A 26,114-nucleotide genomic window follows, 5' to 3' on the forward strand; every position below is an offset into this window, starting at 1 on the left:
GTAGAGAAGCCTGGATTTGCAGGGTTCAAAGCAGACAGTCTGACTCCAGGGCTGTGCTCTTAGCCACAACTGAGTTGGAATGAAGACAGTTTATGTTGGAAGTGCAAGACTAAATTGTGGGACCCACTTCTGCAACAATTTTATGTTAAAAAAAAAAAAAAAAAAAAACAATTTTACGCTATAATAAATTGTCAAAGGAAAACAAAACCTGAGCACAAGATAATACAGCTATTGTGTTAATGTGTAAAGAATGAACAGAGCTCCCAATATAGAAAATACTAAGCATCTACTAAGAGTCCAACAGAATAAAGCTTATGAGAAAGGATGTCCTCAAGCTACTTACTCTGAAAAATAATCCATAAACTGCTGAGGATTTTCAGAAGCCAGCAAGAGTTGTCTCTGATGAGATTCAGACATACAGTGACATTTGAAGCCATTCTACAAAAATGGAAAGGTAGTAGTTACATTCTGATTTAGGTCATCTAGGTCATCATAATAGGCCCTAAAGAAAAGTATTTAATCAACCCTAAAAAGCTGCTCTTTGATGATAAGTTGAAAAAACAAACAATAAAGAAAAGGGAAAAAAAGAGAAAAATAACTAGCTCTAAACACACTATCATTTTTTTAAACAAGTTTTTTACAAGGTTGAGTTATGCAACACTGTTATTAAAGAATAATCCAGGAGATTAAAAAGGCAGAAAAACAGTGCTTTGGAAAACACACATTAATAAGAAACATGACTGGGCACAGTAACAAAAGAGTGACTTTTTAAAATCACTTTAACAAATTCTATTGGACACCTACTTCATGTAGTGCTGTGCAAGCACTTAGAGAGATGTAATGAAGTAAAATGGGTCAGTAGTGAATTTCTTTTAAGGGGACTATTTTCACTCACTTTTCTCTACTTCAATTCATTTTTTTTAATTTAATTTTATTTATGATAGTCACACAAACAGAGAGAGGGAGGCAGAGACATAGGCAGAGGGAGAAGCAGGCTCCATGCACCGGGAGCCCGACGTGGGACTCGATCCCGGGTCTCCAGGATCGCGCCCTGGGCCAAAGGCAGGCGCCAAACCGCTGCCCCATCCAGGGATCCCCTCTACTTCAATTCATTATCCAAAAGATATTGTGGCATACTACAGAAACCTCATGTTAAATATACTAAATTTCATCTTCTTCTGATGGTTAATAAAAAAAATTCTAAGTTTTGGTTTTGTATCTACTCAACATTTACACCTGATTCTTCACTAGAAATAGAAATGAAAATGTGTCCGTCCTCCCATATTCCCCACTCAGTGAACAGCACAATCACACACCCGTCACCCGAGCCAGGACCCCAGAGTCAGGCATCCTGGAATCCTCCTCTATGTCTGCCTTCCATCGTCACTAAGTCCACTCAGCCTCCTTCAGAACTCTTCTAGTGTCCCTCTGCTCTATCCCATGTCTCTGGCCTGATGTCAACGTTCCATCTTGCTTAGCTTCCTAAGCTTTGATCACCCACAGTCTACTCACACTATTTCTGCCTCATCTGTGTACCACCTGTGCCTTACTTTTACTTAAAGATATCTTAAAAGGAAACTTAGTATCAGTCTCATGAATGAAAACCAGTACTACATTCCCTAAGTTAAAAATAAATCAATAAAATGAAAACAAAATGATGTTATTAAATTCAAGAAACCCATGAGAGTGGATGGGCTGGTGGGGGGTGGCAGGGAGTACTCTGGATCTGACCTCCTCCCCCTCAATGTTTGGATACTGAGAGCTAGGGAGACAGGGGAAGACCTTGGAAGGGTCAACTTCTCCTCCCGCAGGCCACCCTCCCAGGTAGGGAAGGCAACGAATAGATTTGAGGGCAAACAGGACAGAACCACCACAAGTATCTTACTCTGAAGTTGGCAACTAAAAGAAAGAATTAAGCCTTTAATCTCCTTTTCCCATAGGAATTATATTTTAGGGTAACATTTAAGGATAACCAAACAGTCCTAATTAATGAGAAAAAGCTCTTTTTATAAAAGAATGGTAGCCAATAATACATTTAGAAAAATATAGAAAAATAACCACTTTGCAAATCTTATGGCAATAATGGACTCAATCACAGATACTAAAACACCTAAGTAAAAGGCTGATGGGAACCTAGGTAATTCCTTACCAGTTACTTGCTAGTAAGGGAAAATATTACTTTCTAACATTACTTTACAGGCTGTCATCTTTATTTAAAAATCTTAGCACTATCAGACATTATGGGCTTCCTTTTGTGATATAATACGAAATACACAGGATCACCTATAAAGTAGTTCTTCCCTAAAATATTTAACCTGAACCTAATCAAGCCTTCATATCTAAGTTCTGGTTTATAGAAACTATAAATTAGAGAAAGAAGGTGAAAGATAACCATAAGAAAACCTGATTGTTTTATACCAGAAAGTGGCAATGCTCCAAGGCAGTTACCAGCCCAGTCTCTTCAAGTCAATGTCAGAAAAACAAAAGAATGACAAAGCAATCAAGCATCCACTGATAGATGAACAGACAAAGAAGATGGATAAAGAAGACATACACAGTGGAATAGTACTCAGCTGTATAAAAAAGAATGAGATCTTGCCATTTGTGACCATATGGATGGACCCAGGCTGTATTATGCTAAGTGAAATAAGTCAGAGAAAGGCAAATTTTTTATGATTTCACCTATATGTGGAATCTAAAAAACTAAGGGATAAACAAAAACAAAAGCACAATTGGACCTATAAACACAGAGAGCTGACAGTTGCTGGGGAGGGGGATTAGAGGATGGCAAAACAAGTGAAGGGGAGTGGGAGATACATGCGCCCAGTGATAGAACGAATGTCATGGAAATAAAAGGTACAGCATAGGGAAAATAGTCAACGCTATTGTTAATAAAATAATGTGATATGTGACAGACAGCTACATTTGTGAACACAGCATAAGGTATAAACAGGATTATAGTCTAAGATATAAATTAGGTTGTACACCTGAAACTAATGTAACTAATGTGTGTGTAATGTGTGTCAACTATACTCATATAAAAAATTAATTTAAAAAAAAGAAAAGAAAAATAATTGGGTTTCAGGGGTCAGGAGAAAGGGTGAGGGAAGTGGGGTCTATATTCAGTTTAGAACTGAGAAAGGATTAAAAGTTCTAATAATCCAGAGCGCAGAGATTTTTAAGGCAGTGAAACTATATTCTGTATGATACTATAATCATGGGTATATGTCATTATACATTTGTCCAAACACATAGAATGTCCAACATGTAGAGTGAACGGTACCATAAACTGTAAACTTTGGAGATGATGACGTATCAATGTAACTTTATTGATTGTAAAAAAGTACTGCTCTTTTGCAAGATGCTGATGGGGGAAGCTGTAGTGAGGCCTATCTATGGGAAAGCTCTGTACCTTCCACTCTTTATTGCTGTGAACCTAAAATTGCTCTTAAAAAATATTTTTTAAAGTCCTAATAACACATCCAATTCATAGCTTTTGATTTGATCATGGTTTGAAAAAACTTTTAAAAAGCATCTGTGCAGGACACCTAGGTGGCTCGGCAGTTGGGTGTCTGCCTTTGGCTCAGGGCCTGATCCTGGATTCCCGAGATCGAGTCCTGCATGGAGCTCCTTGCAGGGGGCCTGCTTCTCCCTCTGCCTGTGTCTCTGCCTCTCTCTCTGTGTCTCTCATGAATAGTTAAACTCTTTTAAAAATAAAAATAAATAAATAAAAAGCATCTGTGGGAACAAGGGAGGGAGGACAAGTGAATATGGAGTATGTTTCAGAAGACAGAAGGAAATTATTAATTTTGTTATGTGGGCTGATGGGTATTGTGGCTACCTAGAAAAAGGTCCGAGTGTTTTAGACGGGGACCCTGGGTGGCTCACTTGGTTAAGCAACTGTCTTTGGATCAGGTCCTGGGTCCTGGAATGAAGTCCCAATCATCCTGCTCCTCGCTCTGCCTTTTCCCCTTCCCCTGCTCATGCTTTCTCTCTCTCAAATAAATAAGATAAAAATCCTAAAAAAAAGAGAGAGAGAGAGAGAGAGAGACCCAAATATCTTAGAGATGCATACTTAAGTATGTAGTGATGAAATGTCCCAAGGTTTGCAATATACTTTAACATATTTCAGAAAAAAGCAAAGACAGACAAGTTGCTTAGAATGTTAAATACGGGGCAGCCCGGTGGCCCAGCGGGTTAGTGCCTGCCTTCGTCCCAGGATGTGATCCTGGAGTCCTGGGATTGAGTCCCACATCGGGCTCCCTGCATGGAGCTTGCTTCTCCCTCTGCCTGTGTCTCTGCCTCTCTCTCTGTGTGTCTCTCATGAATAAATAAATAAAGTCTTAAAAAAAAAAGAATGTTAAATATGGGTCATAGATACATGCATGTTCATGGGATTAGCCTCTTGTTTTCTGTGTGAGAATTTCACCTTGACTACTAAAAAAAGAGAAGTGGAGAGAGATAAAAAAGAAAAAAAAGACTGTGTCGGTGTTATTCAGTGTGAGTCCATCCCGAAGCATCTAATCCCCCGCCGGCGGAAACCCTGGAGGAGGGTTATCCTTCTGATTATCCAACATTCCCCTGCACCTACGCAATCCAACTCAATGTCCAGAGATGATGAGCCTGTCACTAGCTTGCTCTCAGTTCTTCAAGGTGCTTTATCATCCGCCTCAACAATGAGAGAAAAAAATATAGACTTCATGGGACCCCTATACCAAAGTTTCTAAGAGCTGCCCAAAGACAGCCCGCCTTCCCCAGCCACGGCCACATCATTCATGGATTTAAAACTCCCAATCTAAAATAATAATAATAATAATAATAAAAAAAAAAAACTCCCAATCTTACCGGTAGGTACAATCCTCCCTTTAAAATTAAAAAAAAAAAAAAAAAAAAGCTTGTATTTATTCATGAGACACAGAGACAGAGAGAGGCGGAGACACACAGACAGAGGAGCCCGGTGCAGGCCTCGATCCCAGGACCCCGGGGTCACGCCCTGAGCCCAAGGCAGATGCTCAACCGCTGAGCCAGCCACCCAGGGGCCCTCCCCTGCTTGGTGCAATTCTTATTCCCACTTAACGAGACTAGCCAACAGGCAGGGGGAATGCAAGCGACCTGCCCCGCACTACACGGGTGGGAAGCGGCGCGGCTGCGCGACCACGGTCCATCCACAGCAGTGCTGCCCGCGCTGCAGAAACACCTGCCAGCGGCGTCGTCCGACCCCGACAGGAGGCCTGGAGCCTAGTCACCCCGAGCCTCCCGGGCCGCGTCGAGTCAGGACTGCTGCTATCCCCAGGCCTGGCGCTGCCCCCTCCTGCGCCGCCGTTCTAGGACGCGGCTAGAGGAGCAGCTTCCCGTCCCGGAGAGCTGCGGAACCTTTTCCCAGGTCACTCCTTCCTGGGGTAAGCTCGCGGAGGGATGAGGCGCCCGACCCCCCGGCTCCCCCCGCGCGAGCGCTGCAGGTGAGGCCGCCCGGGGAGGCGGGCAGCTGGTCGCCCAGCGCGGACCCCCCCGCCCCGGGACACCCCCCCACCCCGGGCCCGCTTACCTCGTCCCGGCACTGCTTCTGGCACATCTGGCAGTACCAGCGCAGCTTCTGAAGCCCCTTGGACTTGATCCTGTTGGCAATGGCCTTCGGGGTAAGGAAATCGGACTTTCCCATCGCGACCACCGGCAGCGACGACTCTCCCCAAGCCCAGCGCCCCGCCAACCGGAAGCGGAAGGAAGCTGGGTGGGTGGGCCCAGAGCCGGAAGGAGGTGGGGCCTCGGGAGGCACAGCCCCCTCCAACGCTCGCGAGGCTTCGCCGTCGGCGGCGGGAGGAAGCGAGACTGCGGGAGAGAGCGCGGAGGGCGGGCGCGTCGGGAAGGCCCCGCGCAGGCGCGGTGAGGCCTGTCTGACCGACCTTCAGCGGCGCCGGCGGCACCATGTTCTCTCGGGCGGGCGTCGCCGGGCTCTCGGCTTGGGCCGTGCAGCCGCAATGGTATGGCAGCTTGCGGGAGGGCCGGGAGGGGCGCGAGGAGTGGCAGAGCTCGGCCCGGGGGGCGCGGACGCGGGTGGAGGCGAGCGGCGCCGGCCGGGAACCGCAAGGCCTGCTGGGCCCGCTGCCCCGCGGAGGCCCTGGGCAGCCCCGGCTGCAGGGGAGCGGCGGCCGGGACGCGAGGAGCGGCCGTCTGGGGCCTCGCGGGGCGAGGGGGGGGAGACCCGAGTCCGATTCGATTTGGGGGCGGCCTGGGAGTCCCTCCTCTGATGCCTCCCTGCGGAGCCCCCCCTGCGCGCAGGTGCAGGTGCAGCCCGGGGAGTCGTTCCCCGGCCCGAGGGGGAGGGGAGGCCCCGAGGCAAGGTCTAGGGCCTCCTGAGGCCCTGCAGAGCCGGGCAGAGGCAGCCTGGGCCGGCGGGAGCTGTTGGCCTCAGCCCGGAGGTGCTTGACGCCCTCAGCGTGTAGCGCGGCCGGCCGCTGCTGAGTGCACGGAGCGAGTGCCCTCCGCCCGGGGTACTTGGGGTGCAGAAGGGACCCGGAAAAAAAGGCCCGCCTGATGGCGATCGGAAGGGAGAGACACCTAGTACTGCCTCGAAACCAGCAGGTTCAAGCAGTTACCCTGCAAGGTCATGAAGCTGCCCCCCAAGGTCCCCAGGAGGGGGAGGAGACAGCTGGGCGGCTTCCAAACGCCATCTGTGAACGGCGGTGCAAGGTTAAGGATTTTATTTTTATTTTTTTAAAGATTTTGTTTATTCATTCATGAGACACACACACACAGAAAGAGAGAGACAGGGAGATGCAGGGAGCCCGACGGGGGACTCGATCCCGCGTCTCCAGGATCAGGCCCTGGGCTGAAGGTGACGCTAAACCGCTGAGCCACCCGGGCTGCCCAGATTGAGGATTTTAAACATTGGTTTCCCGGGGAGGAAAGAAAAAAAAAAAAAAAAAAAAAAAGCATGTCAGCCCAGCAGTAGGCAGAGTAAACGTTTTGTGGGTGGTACCATATAATAGGATGAAATGTCTTAGAGCTAGACAGAGTCTGGAAGAAGTTCAGACACGGTGCTAAGGGGATTATTGGCTAGAAGCTGAGCGCACCAATTCCCGAGTTTTTACAGCAAAGAGGAATTCTAAGGAGCTGCTGCGCAGAGCTAGGTTTTTGCGTCCTGATTTTCACGTGCAGAGACGATAAAGGCTTTAATGGGAACAGGTTATGTTTTTCATTAAGCAAAGGATTCGTAGCAAGGGACAAAAAGAGTCTTAGGATAGTGAGGTAATGACACCGGATGCAAATGCCTGCGTGAAACTGGGTGGATTTGCCTTCAAAGTCAGGATTGTTTCTAATACTGAAAAAGTATTCATGGCAAGTAAGTCCGCTTAGTTGGATTCTCAGTCATGTAGGTTGTCCGTTTGTCAGTCACTCCTCACACACGTGTTGGTCCAGTACCTGGACCACGTAGGTACTGTGGACAGTACTAAAAAGTGGTGGTCAAATCAAATGGAACTCCAATAATATATATATATATATATATATACACACACATACATATACATACATATACATATACACACACACACACACACACCCCCAAAAAAAAAGAGTGGTGGTCAATAAATACACGTGGTCTTAGTGAGCTTTGTGGGACAGTGTCTGGCCAGCAGTGGTGCTCAGAAAGCATCAGCTCTCCTTCCTTCCCCTGTTCTGCGCAGCCAGGTCATCTGTCAGCATTTTTACCTGATGGAGTATCCAAGGTGATTGTTCAGGAATGGAAAGAGTTCCTGAAAGGAGAACAAAATATTTTGCATGAAATTGTAGTAGTTACTTAAAAAAAAAAAAAAACTTGTAAGACAGTTTGAAGATATTATAACAAGGGATTGTTTTAAATAAGCGTTGTCTTGACACATCTGCTCGGCCCCTACATTGGCAGATACAGGTTGTAGTCCTGACCTTAATGCCTTTAGAAATGTTGGTTTTAAATTGGTAGGTTAGGAATATTCATCAAACATTGATGGAATGCGTCATGCATATTCCATTGCTCTGGGTGCCCTTTTGCTTCCCGCTCCTAATTGCCTTTTAAACTCAGAAATGAAAACCATCTTAATGTTTCACACTCCTCAGAATTAATTTGGAAGAGGAGAAAATAGCTTTGCCTTCACGGAAGCACGAAGGGGTGGTGTCTCTGTTCTGTTTTGGTTATTGGGAGCTTTGAAAAATGCAGTTTGTTATCGTTAACAGTCTTTGTTTCAGGGAGGTTAGCTTACATTAGCTAAGTATTAGGCCTTATTATTTTATTTATTAATGTGAAATTATGTTAATTGTTTAGAGTTTCAGTGAGATACCCTAAATTTCAGAAATTAAACTTGTTATTAAGTAGCATTTAAGAAAATGGAAATAAGGGATTTGGGGAGAAGTGGGATTTTTCTGTCTTCAAATCAGGGGACATGTTCCATGTTCCCCATTCTCTAAAATGGAACTGTTTTATAATAGCATGCCAGTAGCCATGAATTGAATTACATACACTGAAAAGGAAGGCAGATTGCATTCTGAGATTGAGGTAGCAGATATTTCTTTACTTGTAAATGTAAAACATGTGAGGTATCAGGATGTGTAGTGTAGGAGATCCACTCTGGAGCCAGCTACCAGGATTTGAATCTCAGCTGCCACTCACCTGACTATGTGACCCTGAACAAGGTACTCAGTGTCTCTGCCAGCATTTCTTCATCTGTTAAATGGAGGTAATGATAGTGCACAGTTCATTAAAGAACAGAGCGTGGTGGGGAAGTGCTGGTATGGATCCAGATACGTAAACTGAAAAATGTAGACGGCGTTATACGGTTCCTACTTAAAATGTAGTGTGAGAAGGTTTATTGTGCTTGCCCAACAAGACTGGATCTAGGGTGGTCGCAGGGGTGCCAGGGAGTCATTTTTTGGTGGAGAGACAGGTGATGGACTTTTATATTTTACAGCATTAGACACCTTAACATTCTTGCAAACTCTGTAATTTCTTTGAAGAATCATTACCCTAGCAACCTCCCTGACTCTCTCCTCTACTACATTTCTCAGGTTTGATAACGATGCTATGTGGTCATAGTAAATGGTGGTAATCACAGCCACTGATATTGCTGTCCCTGTATTTGATATGTTTCAAGTGTCTCCAGTAATCTCCTGAGGATTTCCCAGGACATGATGCATGAACTTTATGTTTTCAGAACTTTATGTTTTCATTTGCAAGAATTATGTATTCAGTAGAGCAATGTCCCCCTAAAGAGAGTTGGATCAGCTTAAGGTTACTATGTAGGTACCCAAACCGTGCTTAATAATAAAGTAACATAGATGTCTTTAGAACTGAATGAACGCTAAACAGGAGAGCACTTCAAATGGGAAGTTGGGGTGAAAAAGTTGATCCACAAAAAAAGTCATTCAACAAATGATGTTACTTGCTGATCTTACTCTTGCTGCAGATTTGTCTTTTCTGGAATGCCAGATAGTCAGAATCAGACAGTGTAAAGCCATTTCAGATTGGCTTCTTTGCTTAGCAATATGCAGCTCAGGTTTCTCCATGTCTTTCGTGGCTTGGTAGCTCATTTATTTTCATTGCTGAATATTTTTATTGCTGAATAACTCCATTGTATGGATGTACCAGTTTTTCCATTCATTCACATATTGAAAGACATATTGGTTGCCTCTAGTTTTTGGCGATCGTGAATAAAGCTGATATAAACATTCATGTGCAGGTTTTTGTGTAGACATAAGTTTTTAGCTCAATTGAGTAAATACCTAGAAGCATGATTGCTGCATCATATGTTAACACTGTCTAGATTTATAAGAAAGTGTCAAACCATCTTCCAGAGTAGCCATACCATTTCATATTCCCACCAGCAATCAATGAGAGTTCCTGTTGCTCCACATCTTTTTCATCATTTAGAATCGTCTTTTGTTGAAAATTTAGCCATCCAGGACACCTGGGTGGTTCAGTGGTTGAGGGTCTGCCTTTGGCTCAGGTCGTGGTTCCAGGGTCCTGGGATCAAGTCCCACATCGGGCTCCCTGCATGGAGGGAGCCTACTTATCCCTCTGCCTATGTCTCTGCCTCTCTGTGTCTCTCTCATGAATAAATAAAATCTTTTTTTGAAAATAAAGATTTAGCCATTCTTGGGGTGCCTAGGTGGCTCAGGTGGTTAAGTGTCTGATAGTTGGTTTCAGCTCAGGTCATGATCCCAGGGTCATGAGATTGAGCCCATGCTACACATGGGAGGCTGCTTACTCTCCCCCTCGTTCTCAAAAAAACAAAAACAAAAAAACTTACAGGTGTGTAGTGATATTTCATTGTTTTGATTTGCAATTCCCTGATAATACGATACTGAGCATCCTTTTTCTGCTTATTTGCCATCTGTTTATCTTCCTCCGTGAGATTTGCATTCAGATCTTTTGTTCATTTTTTTTTAAGATTTTATTTATTTATTCATGAAAGACACAGAGAGAGAGGCAGAGGGAGAAGCAGGCTCCATGCAGGCAGCCTGATGTGGGTGGGACTACATCCTGGGTCTCCAGGATTACGCCGTGGGCTGAAGGCAGGTGCTAAACCGCTGGGCCACCCAGGGACCCCCTTTTGTTCATTTTTTTATTGGGGTTTGTTTTCTTGCTGTTGGGTTTTAAGAGTTTTCTGTGTATTTTAGATAGCAGTCCTTTATCAGATAAGTGTTTTGCAAACATTTTCTCTTGGTGTATGGCTTGTTTTTTCCTAATAGTGTCTTTTACAGAGTAGAAGTTTTTTAAATTAATAAATCCCAGCTTAATCATTTTTCTCTTTCATAGGTCATGCTTTTCATGTTTATCTAAAAACTTAGAGCCATCCTGAAAGCACCTAGATTTTTTCCTGTGATATCTTCTAGAAGTTTTATAGTTTTGTGTTTTACACTTAGATCTATGCCTTAAGTTAATTTTTGTGGAAAGTATAGGATTTGTTTTCTGGCTTTATTATCTGGATTAATATTTTCCCACAGATATCCAGTATTCAGGATCACTTGTAGTAAAGAGTGTCCTCTTTCCATTTAATTACTTTTGCTCCTGTATCAGACATGAATCAGTTGACTGTATTTGTGTGGATCTGTTTCTGGTTCTCTCTTCCTCCTGCTGTGTCTTTTATTCCCCGGACTTAACTCCACAGCTGGATGCCTGGGCTTCCTACTCCCCTTCACCCACTGTCCCCATCCCCTCACCCCTCTCACCCTGGCAGCCATCAGTTTGTACTGAGTTTGTAGGCCTCTTTCTACTTTCGGTTTGTGTATTCATTTGTTTTTGTTGCTGCTTTTGTTGTTTTGTTGCTTTTTAGTTCACTTACGCTTGAAAGTCTGGGCTCAGGTAGTATCAGTTCTCTGGCTTTGTTCTTCAATATTATATTGTCTATTCAGGGTGTTTTGCTTTCCATGTAAATGTTAAAATCAGTTTATTGGTATATATAAAATAACTTGCTGAGATTTTGTCTGAAATTGTATCAGTCAAGTTAGGAAGAATTGACATTTTAGTAATATTGAATATTGATAAATATGAACTCTGCATTTAGTTTCTTTCATTGGTTTTGTGGATTTCTTTTCCTTTTTTTTTTTTTTTAGGATTTTTATTTATTTATTCATGAGAGACACACACACACACACAGAGGCAGAGACATAGGTAGAGACATAGGCAGAGGGAGAAGCAGGCTCCATGCAGGGAGTCTGATGTGGAACTCGATCCCGGAACTCCGGGATCAAGCCCTGAGCCAAAAAGGCAGGCGATGTTCAACCACTGAGCCACCCAGGCGTCCCGGTTTTGTGGGTTTCTTATGGCCTGTTTTCTTAGATTTATATATAGTCTTTTTTATGTGTTTTTTTATTGTGATAAAATGTACATAACATAAATTTACCATCTTAACCCTTTTTTTAAGATTTTATTTATTTATTTGAGAGACCGCATGAGCTGGGGAGAAGAGGGGCGGAGGCAGAGGGAGAAGCCGACTCCTGAACAGAGAGCCCACTGTGAGGGATCATGACCTGAGCCACCAGTGTTACCCATCTTAACCATTTTTAAGTGTACAGCTGTATGACACTGTTTTTCTTTCCTTTTTTTATGCTATTGTTTTTCTAAGTTGAAATTCCCAATTGTTCATAGCTGCTATAAAAGAAAGCAGTTGACTTGTATATATTGACTTGTTCCCTGCAACCTTACTGTAATTGGTTCCAGGAGAGGTTTTTGCCGATTCTTTGGGATTTTTTACATAGGCAGTTGTGTCATCTATGAACAAAGGCAGCTTTATTTCTTCCTTCCCAAATTGTATACCTTTTTTCCCCCCGTTTTGTCTTACTGTATTAGCCAAGACTTCTGGTACAATGTTGAATGGGAGTGATGAGAGAGGACATCCTTGCCTTAGTCCCAATCTTAGGGGGAAACTCCTAGTTCTTGTCATTAAACCCTAGAGGCTTTTGGTGGATGTTCTTTATCAGTTCAGGAAATTCTCTGTTCATAATTTGCTGAGGGTTTTTTGGTTTGTTTTTGTTTTTTACTGTGAATGTGCATTAGATTTTGTCAAAAAAATTTTTCTGCATTTATTGGCCATATGATTTTTCTTCTTTAACCTGTTGATGTGATGGATTATATTATTTGATTTTTAAGTGCTGAGCCAGCCTTGCATACCTGGAATAAATCCCACTTGGTCATAGTGTCATGCTGTATGATTCATTTTAATACGTTGTTGGATTCAGTTTGCTAATCTTTTTTCTTTTTTTATTTTTTCTTTTTTCTTTTTTTAAAGATTTGTTTATTTATTTGAGAGAGAGTGCAAGCAGGCAGAGGGAGAGGGAGAAGCAGACTCCCCGCTGAGCAGGGAGCCCAATGTGGGGCTTGATCCCAGGAGCCTGGGATCATGACCTGAGCCAAAGGCAGGCACCCAACCGACTGAGCCACCCAGGCACCCCCAGTTTGCTCATCTTTTATTGAGGAATTCTGCATCTGTGTTCCTGAGAGATCATGTCCTCAATTTTTCATTTCTTATAATTTTATCTGGTTTTGATATTAGGGTAATGCTGGCCTCATAAAATTAGGAAATGTTCCTTCTGCTTTTAATTCTACTTCCCTATTTTGTCACCAACTTACAGATCTGTATCAAAAGTATCAAAAGTCTCATGTGTTTCCCAAACCCATTGGACATTTCCACTTCTCCTATGGTCTTTATTCATTAAAATTCATGATCTCTAGAGAGATCATCCCCACTCAGTCTTTCTGCCTTGGTTAATGACAACACTATCTACTCAAGTCATTAAATTGGAAATCATTCTTATTGTTTTCCTTTTCACTCTTAAGAACTTGCTCATAAATCTATTCTCCCTGTTGCTTTGCCCACATGTTAGTTTTATATTCTTGCTTTCTCACGCCTGGAGGCTGCAGCAGCCCTCATATCATCAATAATACAGTATCATTTTGTGCTTTTCACTGCCATCTGAGGTACTTTACTGAAAAACTAAACTGGGTGTGGCTTATATTCAATGTTTCCTTGCTAACCTATAAAATAAAATTTAAAATTATTAACCCAACCTATGTCTCCAGCTTCAAAACCATGTACTATTTGGGAATGCCCTCCTTAGGCCTTCTTTATGTATAAATTTACAGATCTTTGGTTCGCCCATGGAGCTTTCTGAGCCAACACAGGCACTTTGTAGGGACTTAAGAGCTGAAATAATTTATATTTAATGTGCTGTCTTCCTTAGGGTGGGGTGAGCCTCATGTATTTATCTTTTATAAATATATGCACGTATGTGTGTATATTTAACATAAATTTAAGTCAAATCATTTTTTATGCATTAGCACTTTAATCATAAAGACCAGAAAAATATTTAATGTAAATCATAAGTTTTTATGAATCTTGTTTATGAGAGAATAGTATGCTTCCTGTGGTCACAGAGCATGTCCTGAAGCATAATAGCTGCTTAGTACATTTTTTATTGAGTGGAGTTGGAGAAGTAAACTGTACTTGCACACATGTGGTCATGTTAGAAAGTATAATTGATCTACTTGATCTTATTTGAGAAAGTTTTGATGAACTAAGGAAGTCAAGGTAGCTTTTTAGAGGTGCCTGACCTTGGTTTTAAGTATAGTTGGATAACCTAACAAGGGGAAGGGCTTTTCTGTTGTGGAAACAGTGCAGGCATAGGCATGGAAGCGGGATTAGAGCAAGTGTGAACACCACGTGACTGCAGTGGAAGGTTTGTGTTGCCAGGTCACACAAAATGAGGCCTTTGGTAATAATAGGTTTGCTATCAGTATTAAGGGATTAAATATGTGTGTGTGTATAAATATATGTATGTCAGAGTCCTATATTTAATAGGTTGTTTCTTTGTGGGGCATTCTTTAAACTTACTAACTTTGAAGGTTTTTCTTGCATTGGGCTATTTTTCAGAAAACTAAAATATTTTTAAACCTTTATTTTCAGGATCCAAGTTCGAAATATGGCAACTCTAAAAGATAGTAAGTACTTAATTTCAGTATGTGAATTAACAAAAACTAAATTTTGACCAATAAAATACTTTGAAAAATATGCTGCTTTAGCCCATTGTATATTTGGTCAAAATCGACAAGATGATTCTAGGTCATATGTGCATGATATGTAACTTATTTTGGAGTGAGGCAACACATGGTTGTTCTCATTCTTTTGTCTATACAATGATATGAGTGGAAAAAGCTATATTTAAATTTTTTTAAGATTTATTTATTTATTTATTCACAAGAGACACAGACAGAGAGAGAGACAGAGGCAGAGGGAGAAGCAGGCTCCTCGCAGGGATCCTGATGCGCGGGACTCAATCCTGGATCCCGGGATCACGACCTGAGTGGAGGTTTCACTGACCTCAGGTGCCCAACCACTGAGCCACCCAGGCGTTCCTATTTAAATGTCTTAAATGTATGATAAACTGCCCTGCTCTGTGGCCATCCTGCCTGTCCTGTGTGAGTGGCAGCTGGGTTGACCTTCTGTTAGCACTCACGTGGCCACCTTGCCTGTCCGAAGAGCAGCTGGGTCACATCTGCTTGGTACTCATTCTTAATTTCAAGCCTCAGCGTCATGCTGTTAATCAGTGTCTAAGTGCTGATTATTCTGCCTTGCAGTTTAGAAAGTTATTGCAATAAGTTCACAAGTGACATTATAACTCCTATAATGTAACACAGTACTTTTGTTTTTCAGTTACCCGGCGACTAAAGTCCATCAAAAACATCCAGAAAATCACCAAGTCTATGAAAATGGTAGCAGCAGCAAAATATGCCCGAGCCGAGAGAGAGCTGAAACCAGCTCGAGTGTATGGAGTAGGCTCTTTGGGTAAGAGAAGGGTGTAGTAATTCAAAAATTATGAAGAACTGCTTAACAGAGATCACCACTAATGACTTATTTGGTGTTTGGTGATAACAGGTCTATTGTGAGAGTTTGACATTACTCATTTTTCATAGCAACCCTATGAAGGTCAGAACTGCTAGGGTTCCTGCTTTGCAGATGAGAAACAGTAAAGTCCAGTAACTTGCCCGAGGTCACGCACTTAGGTGATTTGGCATCAAAGCCTGCCTCGTAACCTCTGTAGGTTCTCTGAATGTTTAAAATACTCTGAAAATGTTTCCAGATTATTAACTATACATTGAAAAGAACTTAGAGATATAGTGCATTCAACTCAGGTGCTTGGCTTTGTCCTATGACATTGTGATGTGCTGTTTTAGGACCGTGGGGTGGGGACGTGGTACCCTACAGTGGAGTTGACTGAGCAAGCATGGATACATGAGTGGAATGTGTCAACATCAACTGTAAAAAAGGCAAAATTTGCTTATTTCCAAGTTGAAGAAAATTTATGTATTATCTGTGCATTAACATAATAGATGTAAATTACCTCGTGCAAAAGTTTTCTTGTGTTCTTCCATGTTTTTTAAATGTTCATTTATACTGGTAAAAACTTTGCATGAGAAAATGATAGAACACTAGGCCTTGGTGGAAATGGGTCCTCTCTCTCAAAACGCTACATTTAGTTTCACGTAACAGTACAGAGGAGGGTTGGCAGGTTAGGTTCCAGCAATCCTTACCAGCACCAGCTCTTGTGAATCCCATTCGCTGCATGATAAATACGAAGCACCCTGGTGGCTTAGTTAAGTTTGGTTGATAAATTACTCTAGCCTATTTATAAAAAAGGGAAAGTTATTTCACTTATTCACCTTTCCTGTTGATATGATTAAGTATAATAAATGTTTTTCCCTCTGAAGTCCATAATCACGAAATTAATAAAGAAGTCTGATTAGAGTATTTGCAGTAAAATATTAAAAATTCAAGCCAAGGCTTCCAGTCAGTTCCGAAGTCCTTCAAACCAAATACTAATGGCTAGATACTAAGTGGCTGATCATTTTAAATGTTTAAATTAGAAAATTTTAACAGGCATTTTATACTATATAATATAAAACTTAAAAAGAGACTTAAATAGTACTTTGGAGTTGAGTACTTCTCTCTCCTTTTTTTGTTTTGTTTCAAATTTTTATTTAAATTCTAATTAGGGGGCACCTGAGTGGCTGAGTCAGTTAAATGTTTGACTCTTAATCTCAGCTCAGGTCTTACTCTCAGGGTCGTGAGTTTAAGCCCCACATCGGGCTCCATGCCCAGCATGGAGCCTACTGTAAAAAAAAAAAAATCTAGTTAACATATTAGTGTAATACTGGTTTCAGGAGTAGTACCCAGTGCTCATCCCAACGGGTGTCCTCCCATCATACTACTTTCTTTTTATGGAGGATCCCCCAGTTTAAGCATTTGAGAATCCCTGCTCTCTAATGAAAAAGTTGGTAGCAGGAATTTAGTTGAAATGAGTGAATGTGGTGGCCGTGAAGATGCTCTGCACCTGCAGGAGTCCCAGCCACTGGAATTCCCCCAGCGTTTACACCCAGGCCACGCTTCCCACGGGCTATGCCTAGCCAGCACCCGAGCAGACAGAATGCCCAAGCAGGCATGTTCCTGGGAGACTTGCGGTCCCCCCAACCTCCTTGCTGAACTTCCCCTTAACTATACAGTAGTCCAGGAAGCTGCCACCCAACCTCACTTCCCTCCTTCCTGGACCTCAGACATGTGTCATGATGTGAAGGTCCTTCTGACTCCTTTCCCACTTCTCCCACAGCCATTTCCTGAGCTTCCCAGTAAAATCTGTGCATATTTCATCCAATTTAATCCTCTCTTGGCCTCTGCTCCTTACAAGACTAGACCAACCAAGTGAGGTGGTTAAGGCAATCCCCAAAATAAAGTCGCATCTGCTATTTTAATGCCAATAGTTTTTATATGAGTTTGATTATAGAAGCAGGTCACTAAATACTTCCTACTTTTTGCTTGTATACTGAAGGTTTGCATTCTTCACGAGTTTGATGTGTAGGTAAGTTGGTACTCTATATAATTCAGGCCTCCTTACAAGTTCTTTAATTGTACCAGAGATTTCTTTAAGTCAACGTTTGAGATTAATTGGCCCATGGAGCCTTTATGATATAGAGATTTAAAGCTTTATGGTTTTCAACTTGATTGTGAATTGAATAACAGATAGTTTTGATTATATTAGTTAGGTACCTCCTAAATTAAATGCATCATTTCAAAAACAGCCAACTCTTTCATCTCTTTTGTAAATCAGGGATTATTGCTATATTTAGTGTATGTTACATATTTTAAAATTCTTGTTTTTGTCTGTTTGTATTTAAGCCCTGTATGAAAAAGCTGATATTAAGGTGCCTGAAGACAAGAAGAAACACCTTCTTATCGGTGTGTCTTCAGATCGAGGGCTCTGTGGTGCTATTCATTCCTCGGTTGCTAAACAGATGAAAAATGAGGTGGCCACACTCCAAGCAGCTGGGAAAGAAGTTATGCTCGTTGGAATTGGTGATAAAATCAGGGGTATACTTCATAGGTAATTTAAGTAGATACTATTTATGTGTAAATGGGTGCAAACATGAATAAACGGGAATGTCTTTGATGGTTTATTTCAGCAAGGGGTCCTTTTTTGGTTACCTATTTTTATACTCTCAGAGGGTTGGGTTTTGTTTTTATTTTTTTTCAGAAATACCAGAATATATAAGTTTCTTTTTTTTTTTACTTGGCTTGTGTTTCTCCATCTAGTACAAGTGGAATGCAACAGGAATATCAAAAGCTAGTTGGCATTTTAAACAAGCAAGGGACTCTGGGTAGCTAGCACAGCCTGGAAATATCAGAAATAAACAGCAGTTAATTGAGATAGAAAGAAGATAAATAAAGGCGTAGAGAAATCTAACACAAGAGAGGACTGATTATTAGTCCTTATTCCTTGCAGCCACTAAATAATCATGATAATGGATAGAACAACTCTACTCAGTGAATATGCCCTTGCCTGCCCCCCCCCCAAAAAAAAACTTGATCCACAGTGAAATAAATAATCACTTTTCCTTGTTCTCGTGTTATTTTGGCAGAAATATTCCTTTAAACTGCTCTGCGTGATCTCCTGATTCTCTTGTAGGACTCACTCTGACCAGTTTCTGGTGTCCTTCAAAGAAGTAGGAAGAAAACCTCCTACTTTTGGAGATGCATCCGTCATTGCCCTGGAACTGCTGAATTCTGGATATGAATTTGACGAAGGGTCTATCATCTTTAATCGGTTCAGGCAAGAAAAATTTAGAAATCGAAGCTTTTTCATGCTTGTGTTCTTTAAAATAAGTAAATTCTTAAATTTTAAAATATTATTTTAAGATTGACATTTGCTTATTAATTTTTAGGTCTGTCATCTCCTACAAGACAGAAGAAAAGCCCATCTTTTCCCTTGAAACCGTTGCAAGTGCTGGTAAGCAGTTTTTGTAGGAAATGTATTTTTCTGTGTAGAAAGCAGAGATTTGTGCGTTCAGGAAAATAGTGTTTGTCAGGTTGGCCTGTAGCAAAATGATGTTGTGCTCTTCCTGTCACCATCTATCAGTGGTTTCCATGATCTCTTACTCCATTCCTTCATTAACTGAACATAAATAAATAAATGATTAGACATGCTTTCTTGTTCTCGAAGATTGAAGACCCTAGCTAGAATTGGCTTTGCAATCTCTGTCTGGGAACTCTACCAAAGCGCAGTATGATCAGCAGCTGGAGCAGTTATGTGAACAGTGCTCACAACAAATTTATGTTGCCCCACTCAATTCTCTTGTCTTCTTTAAGGAACGTCATCGTTGCTCAGGGAAGTATCCTAGAAATAATATTCTGGAACCAATTTTATTTTCCTGAGGCATTTTTCCTTTCTCCATATAGTATTTTATGTATTAAGATATACTTTTTTTTAAAAAAACATTTTAATGTCTTTGACATTGGATGTTTCTGACAATCACATGCCATTCTTAATTGACTGTCGTCATTTTTTTTCTTAGTGGTATAAAACTGGGGTTATCATCCATAGCATTTTGTGTTGGCTTCTGATTCCCCTCCCTTCTGTTTTCCTTTTCCCTCTCATTTTCCTGATGGATACCTGCAGATTTCTCCAATAATCAAATGACTAATTTGGGATTTTTGTATTCCTCTAAACGAGCTTCAGTTTTTTCATTAATTCTTTTATTTTTTTAAAAAAATTATTTGCTGACATTGTGCCAGGCACTCTGATGCTATCCAGAGGACTTCATAACCTTGAAATGCAGGGAAGTTATTTTAATCGTTGGCCTCTTGGTTTTTACTAAGTTAAACATTTGCAGTAGAATATCAAATGTTTTGTTTACACATTGTTTTGCTGAAAATCTGTTATAATTGATAGTGTGGAAATAGATGAAACTTTTAGAACTGTTTTAACCTATATCTTACATTGACTTCTGCTCTATAATTACTTAGGGTTTCTATACTAGTAAGCTGTTCAGATTAAATCCCTTTTTGCACTGTACAACTTCAAAGAAATTCATAACTTGTAACTTGTTTTAACAGAGAGCATGAGTATCTATGATGATATTGATGCTGACGTGCTGCAGAATTACCAAGAATACAATTTGGCCAACATCATCTACTATTCTCTAAAGGAATCCACCACGAGTGAGCAGAGTGCCAGGATGACAGCCATGGACAATGCTAGCAAGAACGCTTGTAAGCACATAGTGGATCTCTTCTCAGGATTCTCTTGCTGAGTAGCGTGTAGATCTTTGCATCAAAAACATTGCCATTCTTTAAGTAGACCAAGAGACGAGAGAACAAGGATCTAGTCACAGGCTCTGCCACCGATTCCTTTTTTTGTTGTTTTAAGATTTTATTTATTCATAAAAGACACAGAGAGGCAGAGACACAGGCAGAGGGAGAAGCAGGCTCCCTGTGGGGGGCCCAGTAGGGGACTCAGTCCCAGGACCCCAGGATCATGACCTGAGCCGAAGGCAGACACTCAACCACTGAGCCACCCCGGCATCCCTCTGCCACTGATTGTGACATTTTTGATCAATGACCATCCCTTTCCTTGAATATTTTTACCTGAAAAGACAGAAATACCATCTCTGCCTTAAAGGAAGTATAGGGCACTTGGTAGACAGTAAATTAGCAAGTATTTTGAAAAGGTATCCATGGAAGAGGTAAAATTACTTTATAAAAGTTTCGAGAGGCCAGGTTTCATACCAAAAAGACATGCAAATTCGTAATCTTAAGCAACATACATCTTTGAATATGTTAATGAACAAATTATTCTCTTGTAGTGTTGGATTGTGTTGTCTAATCCCTTTGTTTTGTTTGTAGCTGAGATGATTGACAAGCTGACTTTGACGTTCAATCGCACCCGCCAGGCTGTCATCACTAAAGAGTTGATTGAAATCATCTCTGGTGCAGCAGCTCTGTAAGTAGCAGCAGATTGCCTTCAGACACCTTCCCTCATCTCTCCCCATCTGCTGGCTTAACATAAGGATGTTTAAAAGCTCACTTTTGTTTTGCGAAAGGTGAAATGATCCACTGCCTAATCTTGTAATTTACTCTTAGGACATAAAGATTTGGTGAAAATGAAAGCTCTGATTTCTTTTACTTGTTTTAAGCTGAAACTTTTGGCATAGTATCTTCTTTTTAGAAATCAATATATTGCTAGCTCTCATTTTCCTAAAGCATTAGGAATAAGGATGTATATAATTCGGTATCGTTTATAAAATCTGCCTTTAAACCAAGCTTTCTGACTTATAGGACTGCTTTTAGGCTCAATTTCACATAAATCTTGGGGTTTTTGGTAAATCTTGGTAAAAATTGGTTATTTCATAAGTTTTCTATGTCAATGCCATATTATAATGTATTATTTTCCTCAAGAAAACTTCTTGGTTGTCTGGATTATGTTAGTGCTTGTGAAATCAGGGTTGAGAAAATAGGGATTCTATTTAAAAAGTGACTAAAGTGAATCCCCACCATGTGCCAACCTCAGTGCTAGGCAGTATCAAAGGATGTGAACAAGGCATTGATATTCTAACAGGGTAACAAAAATACACAGGTAATTGTGACGAGAGGTAAATATATAGTAAGTTATCTTTAACTCGTTCTTTCTCACCACCTACTAATCAGTCACTAAATTCTATAAATTCTACCTTGTAAATATCCCTTGAGTCTTCCCCCTTTAGGCCTACCTAATGCAGATAGAACCTTGTCATTTCTCTCCTGAATTAAAAAGGATATCAGGTGCCCCTTATGTGGCAGGGCAGACCCTGTGCTAGACACTGAGGATGTGGTGGTGACAATATTTGCCCTCAGCTTACAGCCCCAACAGCAAATGCCTCAGAGGGGATCCCTGGGTGGCACAGCGGTTTTGCGCCTGCCTTTGGCCCAGGGCGCGATCCTGGAGTCCCAGGATCGAGTCCCACGTTGGGCTCCCGGCATGGAGCCTGCTTCTCCCTCTGCCTGTGTCTCTGCCTCTCTCTCTCTCTCTCTCTCTCTCTCTATATATATATATATATATATATCATAAATAAATAAAAATAGATCTTAAAAAAATGCCTTAGAACAGCAAACTGTGGCTCAGAGCCAAGAGCAGTTTTGACATTTTTAATGGTTATTTTGTTTTAAAAAGAGATAGTATGTGGCTCACAAAGCCTACAATATTTACATCTGGCCTTGCAACAGTGTTATGAGAAAAAGAATAGAATCCATTCTCTTACATAATCATCCTGCAAAACACCTTAGCTTGATATACATGATCCTGTGTTTTCCGGCCACCAACTCTAGTCTAGTCTTAGCACCACCACGTCTTACTTCCCTGGAGCTTCAGCCACACTAATGTACTTCTGGAGACCACTGTATAAGTAGTCAGCTCTGCCAGCCCAAGTGTCTTTGTCTTATTTTGCTTTCTGAGCATGACTTTGTTAAGACTAACTAACCCATTTCTCAGTCACTAACGTGCTAGCCATTAGAATGGCCCTGCCACTTACTAGCTTGATAAACTTGGCTAATATTCTCTGACTCAGTTTTACCCAGTATCACATGAGGGCTCATGCGAGGATTACGTAAATAAGTTATACGTTCTCCTCCTCCCTCTATATCCTTCTGCTAATGTTAGGCTATTTTCTTCTTGGGTGGTGAAAGAGGCCCCAGGGGAAAGAGCTGCATCTGAAGGTTTCAGGGGCTGTGAGATCCAAAGAACCAAGGATCTTGTTTTGCTCTTGAAAAGGGAATGTGAGGATAGAGCATCTGCAGAATTGAGGATCACACTCTTCCTTAACTAGAAACATGGGAAACCTAGCTAAACAGGAGCAAAATAAGGGAAATGTGAGGGAAATTGGGACATAAAAACAGACCCAGAACAAAAAAATCAGAAATCGATTATTAAATTTCAGCTTTCTAGAAAGGTAGTCTAAATCCTTAATTAAGGGCTGGCTGTGCATTCCAAGCCTGAATTGTTGGTATGAATGGATTGCATGCTTAATAACCTATTAGTTATTCTGGTTAAAACTTTATTATTTAATACAAACATGTTTGGCTCTTTAGTAATATACTGTGTTCTATTGATAGCAAAAGTAGTGGCTTAAATTACACTTGTGCAGTTTTGCCTTGCATCATCATGGTTTTATTGTTCTAACCAGACCAAAATTAGTAATTTTTTTTAACAGTCATTGAATCTGTTTTGAAGGAATATTTTGGTAGCTAATTTACATGATATGCTCAAGATACTGAATGAAGAAATGGATGTTTTTAGTTGGAAACGATACCTGATTAACTAGCATGGATTGCTTCTTGACTGGCTTGTTTTGTCTTTTTCTTCTAACATAATAACCAGGGATTAATGAAAACCGAGTTTCATCCTCAGATAAGAGGTAAAGTGGCAGTATTTCACACTTTCTCCCCAACCCCTCCAGAAAGAAATCTAAATATGATTGAAGCTGATTTAGCAACAGTGAAATGGATTCTCAGAGATTTAGATTTTGACCCATTTATAGTAGCTGCCAGCTTGTAGCATATGGGTAATGCCAGGGGGCTTTTTTTTTTTTTTAATAAACTTTAAGGATAGAGAATTAGCATTATTTTGAAATATGAAATATAGATTAGTGAAGAGTGGTGGTTCTCAAATTTGGTGGTCTCAGGACCCCTTCATGTGTGACATAATAGAAGAGCACTAGATTCTCATCTATGTCTGTATTCATTCTGTCCTGATATTACATGTCATGTAGCCTCTGGAAAATGCTACCATATACTCGAGTAAAACAGGCAAATAAGAAAATAGTTTTGCCTTCATGGATCCTATGGAAAGATCCCCAGACCAAAATTGAGAACAACTAGTATATAGTAACGTTTTATTATGTAAAGTCAGTTCTTTAAACCCCACTTAAATATGTGTTATCTCTTGACATCATTATTTTTCCCTCCAGAACTGATTGTTATTTCTTCTGTACTTTTTCAGGTAAAGAAGGGAAATTCAGCCCGCTGATTTTATTTTTAGCTTACTGCTGTCATCAGAAGAAATTGTTGGTCCATTGTTTAAACTACTAAAGACAGCAAGATGTTTGTAAATTATCTTACAATAAACAGCTTACCATAAGAAAATCACTGTCTTTTCTTATTATATAGGAACAAGTTAGTTTTCAAAATGAGATTTTACAAGTATTTAAAAATATTAACATGCTACTACTAAAATTTGTTGGTAAGCAAGATAATTTAAGAGGCTCTGCTGATTTTACGGTTCCAGAACACCTTTGGGGGTGGGGGGATAGGCAACAGGCCACAAGTTAGCCCAGGCTTTTCACTCTTCTGCACTCTCACAGAACATCCATCAGAATGAAATAAAAATGCTACTGGAGTCATTTAATCTTTCTCATCTATGGAATATAGAATTCCAGGCATATACTTACTTTAAATTTTTTTTTCTTACTTTAAATTTTAAGTATCTTTTCCAAGCACATAGGAAGCTTTCAGTATAATGCATTCCATATTCACATTCAGATAACCATTAAGATTGGATGCCTGACCTGATTTTGCACATTGGCCACGTCAAACTGTCATGGTTGTCCTATTTATTTAAATTAGGGAACTTAGTTTTTAATTACAAAAGTAATACGCATATAAATTACAAAAAGACTATTAAACTATAAAAATACATAAAGATATATTTCCATTCTCACTTGTTTGTATGTTGCTTTTGACTTTTAAAAACCACTGAATAAATACATGTATTTGAATTCTTCAAATACTTTATTTTCCCGACAACTGTTTTCACAAAAATGAACTGAACAGTGAGTCATATAAAAGTTGATAAGCGGGATCCCCGGGTGGCGCAGCGGTTTGGCGCCTGCCTTTGACCCAGGGCGCGATCCTGGAGACCCGGGATCAAATCCCACGTCGGGCTCCCAGTGCATGGAGCCTGCTTCTCCCTCTGCCTGTATCTCTGCCTCTCTCTCTCTCTGTGTGTGTGACTATCATAAATAAATAAAAATTAAAAAAAAAAAAGTTGATAAGCAACCAAAACCCTGTCAAGAGCAGTACTGCCACTGAAGGAAGGCTGCCAGAAAATAAACAACCCAGGGTCCTGTTACAGCTTCCCTGAGACTTTACAAAAGTCACTTGATGGGTCAATGAATGAGGCTGAGGCACTGGACAGACACCTAGGTGTGTTCAAACTACCAGATCCCCCGCCAGGAATGTAAACAAGGAATGGGGCTAGGTGGCGTTTTTATCTTGCTTCTAAACACGCTGGCACATCTCCAGTTTTGAGGACAGCAGAGCACTGCCGTGAGGGTGGACTACCTGTCATAGCACAACAGGAAGAAAAGCAGGAATTTAGGCACATAACCAACAGCAGTAAAAGTCTGTCGAGCAGAACATGACAGACTGTCACAGGTTCAGAAGTGAGGACAGCAGTTGGCGTCCCATGGTACCAGCCCCTCCTTTGTCTTTGGAATAGGGACGTCCTAGACTGTCAGCAGTCCTGTGTCACACTTCTCCCTCCCAAATATTTTAGCAGTATACGTCTTCCAGGTAAGTAGGTAGACCTTTTAAGACCCTGTGTATCTTAAATTACCTATTCTATAACATTTCGGTGGAGCAAAGTGGGATGGAGTTCCCACTCACCCCTCACCCCAGCTTGATCTTGGGCAAGTGACTTAATCTTTCCGTCTTAACCATCTGTGAAATGGAGATGAAAATAGTTCCTACTTCATCAGTTGTTGATTGATTTTCATTGATGAAAATCAAATGAGCTAATGCTTGCAGAAATACTCAGGGGATGAGTGCTAAAGAGAAAGAAAGCAAAGCCCCCCCCCCCCCCCCGCCCCCAGTTTGGAGCCTTCAAGCCCGAGCTGTCAACCTGCTGGGCAGGGTTTGCTCATCCTAGTCCCCAGCACTTCCACGTTGCACCAGGACCGCATGATAAGGACCAGAGCTCCTAGAAGGAGTCAGCTCTGCTTTCAAGATGAAAGTTCAGTCCACAGGTCCTGAGTCCTACCAGCAGGTCAGCAGATGGGGTGACACTGCTCTGAGGGACAGCAGCCACCCAGTTCCCGTTCCTGGGGCTGCAGCCCTCACAGGAAGCTCCTGTCTCCTCACCACCACTACAGCTCACCTTGAATCCATGTTCTTTCAAAGTTCACACCTTCGTTGAGAGGAAACTCACATGCAGTAAAATTCACCGTTTTAAAGTGCATAATTCAGGTTTTTAGTAATGACAGTTGCACTCTAATTCTGCATGCTATTGCA

At 41.2% G+C, this 26,114-nt stretch overlaps 2 protein-coding genes across 4 annotated transcripts in view; one reads left to right on the forward strand and one right to left on the reverse strand.

Moving 5' to 3' along the window:
- Positions 1 to 5,703, reverse strand: part of KIN (Kin17 DNA and RNA binding protein) — a 35,542-nt gene extending 29,839 nt beyond the window's left edge. The window contains exons 1-2 of the mRNA XM_055331799.1: positions 5,546 to 5,703; positions 344 to 438 (exon numbers count right to left, since the gene is read on the reverse strand). Coding sequence (XP_055187774.1) covers positions 344 to 438; positions 5,546 to 5,659 — 209 coding nt within the window. The 5' untranslated portion in view covers positions 5,660 to 5,703. The remainder of the gene's footprint in view (positions 1 to 343; positions 439 to 5,545) is intronic.
- Positions 5,704 to 5,823: 120 nt separating this feature from the next.
- On the forward strand, positions 5,824 to 23,969 carry ATP5F1C (ATP synthase F1 subunit gamma). Of its 3 annotated transcripts, XM_055331510.1 has the most exons (10): positions 5,824 to 5,978; positions 14,433 to 14,467; positions 15,180 to 15,311; positions 17,697 to 17,901; positions 18,484 to 18,627; positions 18,740 to 18,804; positions 19,911 to 20,066; positions 20,700 to 20,796; positions 23,206 to 23,242; positions 23,827 to 23,969. In XM_055331510.1, the coding sequence occupies exons 1-9, from the start codon at positions 5,923 to 5,925 to the stop codon at positions 23,210 to 23,212; spliced, it is 897 nt and encodes a 298-aa protein (XP_055187485.1). In that variant the 5' UTR covers positions 5,824 to 5,922; the 3' UTR covers positions 23,213 to 23,242; positions 23,827 to 23,969. The 3 variants fall into 3 exon arrangements, with proteins under 3 accessions (XP_055187485.1, XP_055187487.1, XP_055187488.1); XM_055331512.1 differs by lacking the exon at positions 23,206 to 23,242; XM_055331513.1 differs by lacking the exons at positions 23,206 to 23,242; positions 23,827 to 23,969 and having other exon boundaries at positions 20,700 to 20,800.
- The last annotated feature ends 2,145 nt before the right edge of the window (positions 23,970 to 26,114 follow it).

Source organism: Nyctereutes procyonoides, unplaced genomic scaffold (genome assembly GCF_905146905.1).
Source record: "Nyctereutes procyonoides isolate TBG_1078 unplaced genomic scaffold, NYPRO_anot_genome, whole genome shotgun sequence".
In the NCBI taxonomy this organism is placed as follows: Eukaryota; Metazoa; Chordata; class Mammalia; order Carnivora; family Canidae; genus Nyctereutes; species Nyctereutes procyonoides.

Coding starts and splice junctions, on each gene's coding strand:
- ATP5F1C (XM_055331510.1), top strand. CDS start 5,923: ATGTTCTCTCGGGCGGGCGTCGCCGGGCTCTCGGCTTGGGCCGTGCAG. Junction 14,468..15,179: donor TATGGCAACTCTAAAAGATA/GTAAGTACTTAA, acceptor TTTGTTTTTCAG/TTACCCGGCGACTAAAGTCC. Junction 15,312..17,696: donor GTATGGAGTAGGCTCTTTGG/GTAAGAGAAGGG, acceptor TTTGTATTTAAG/CCCTGTATGAAAAAGCTGAT.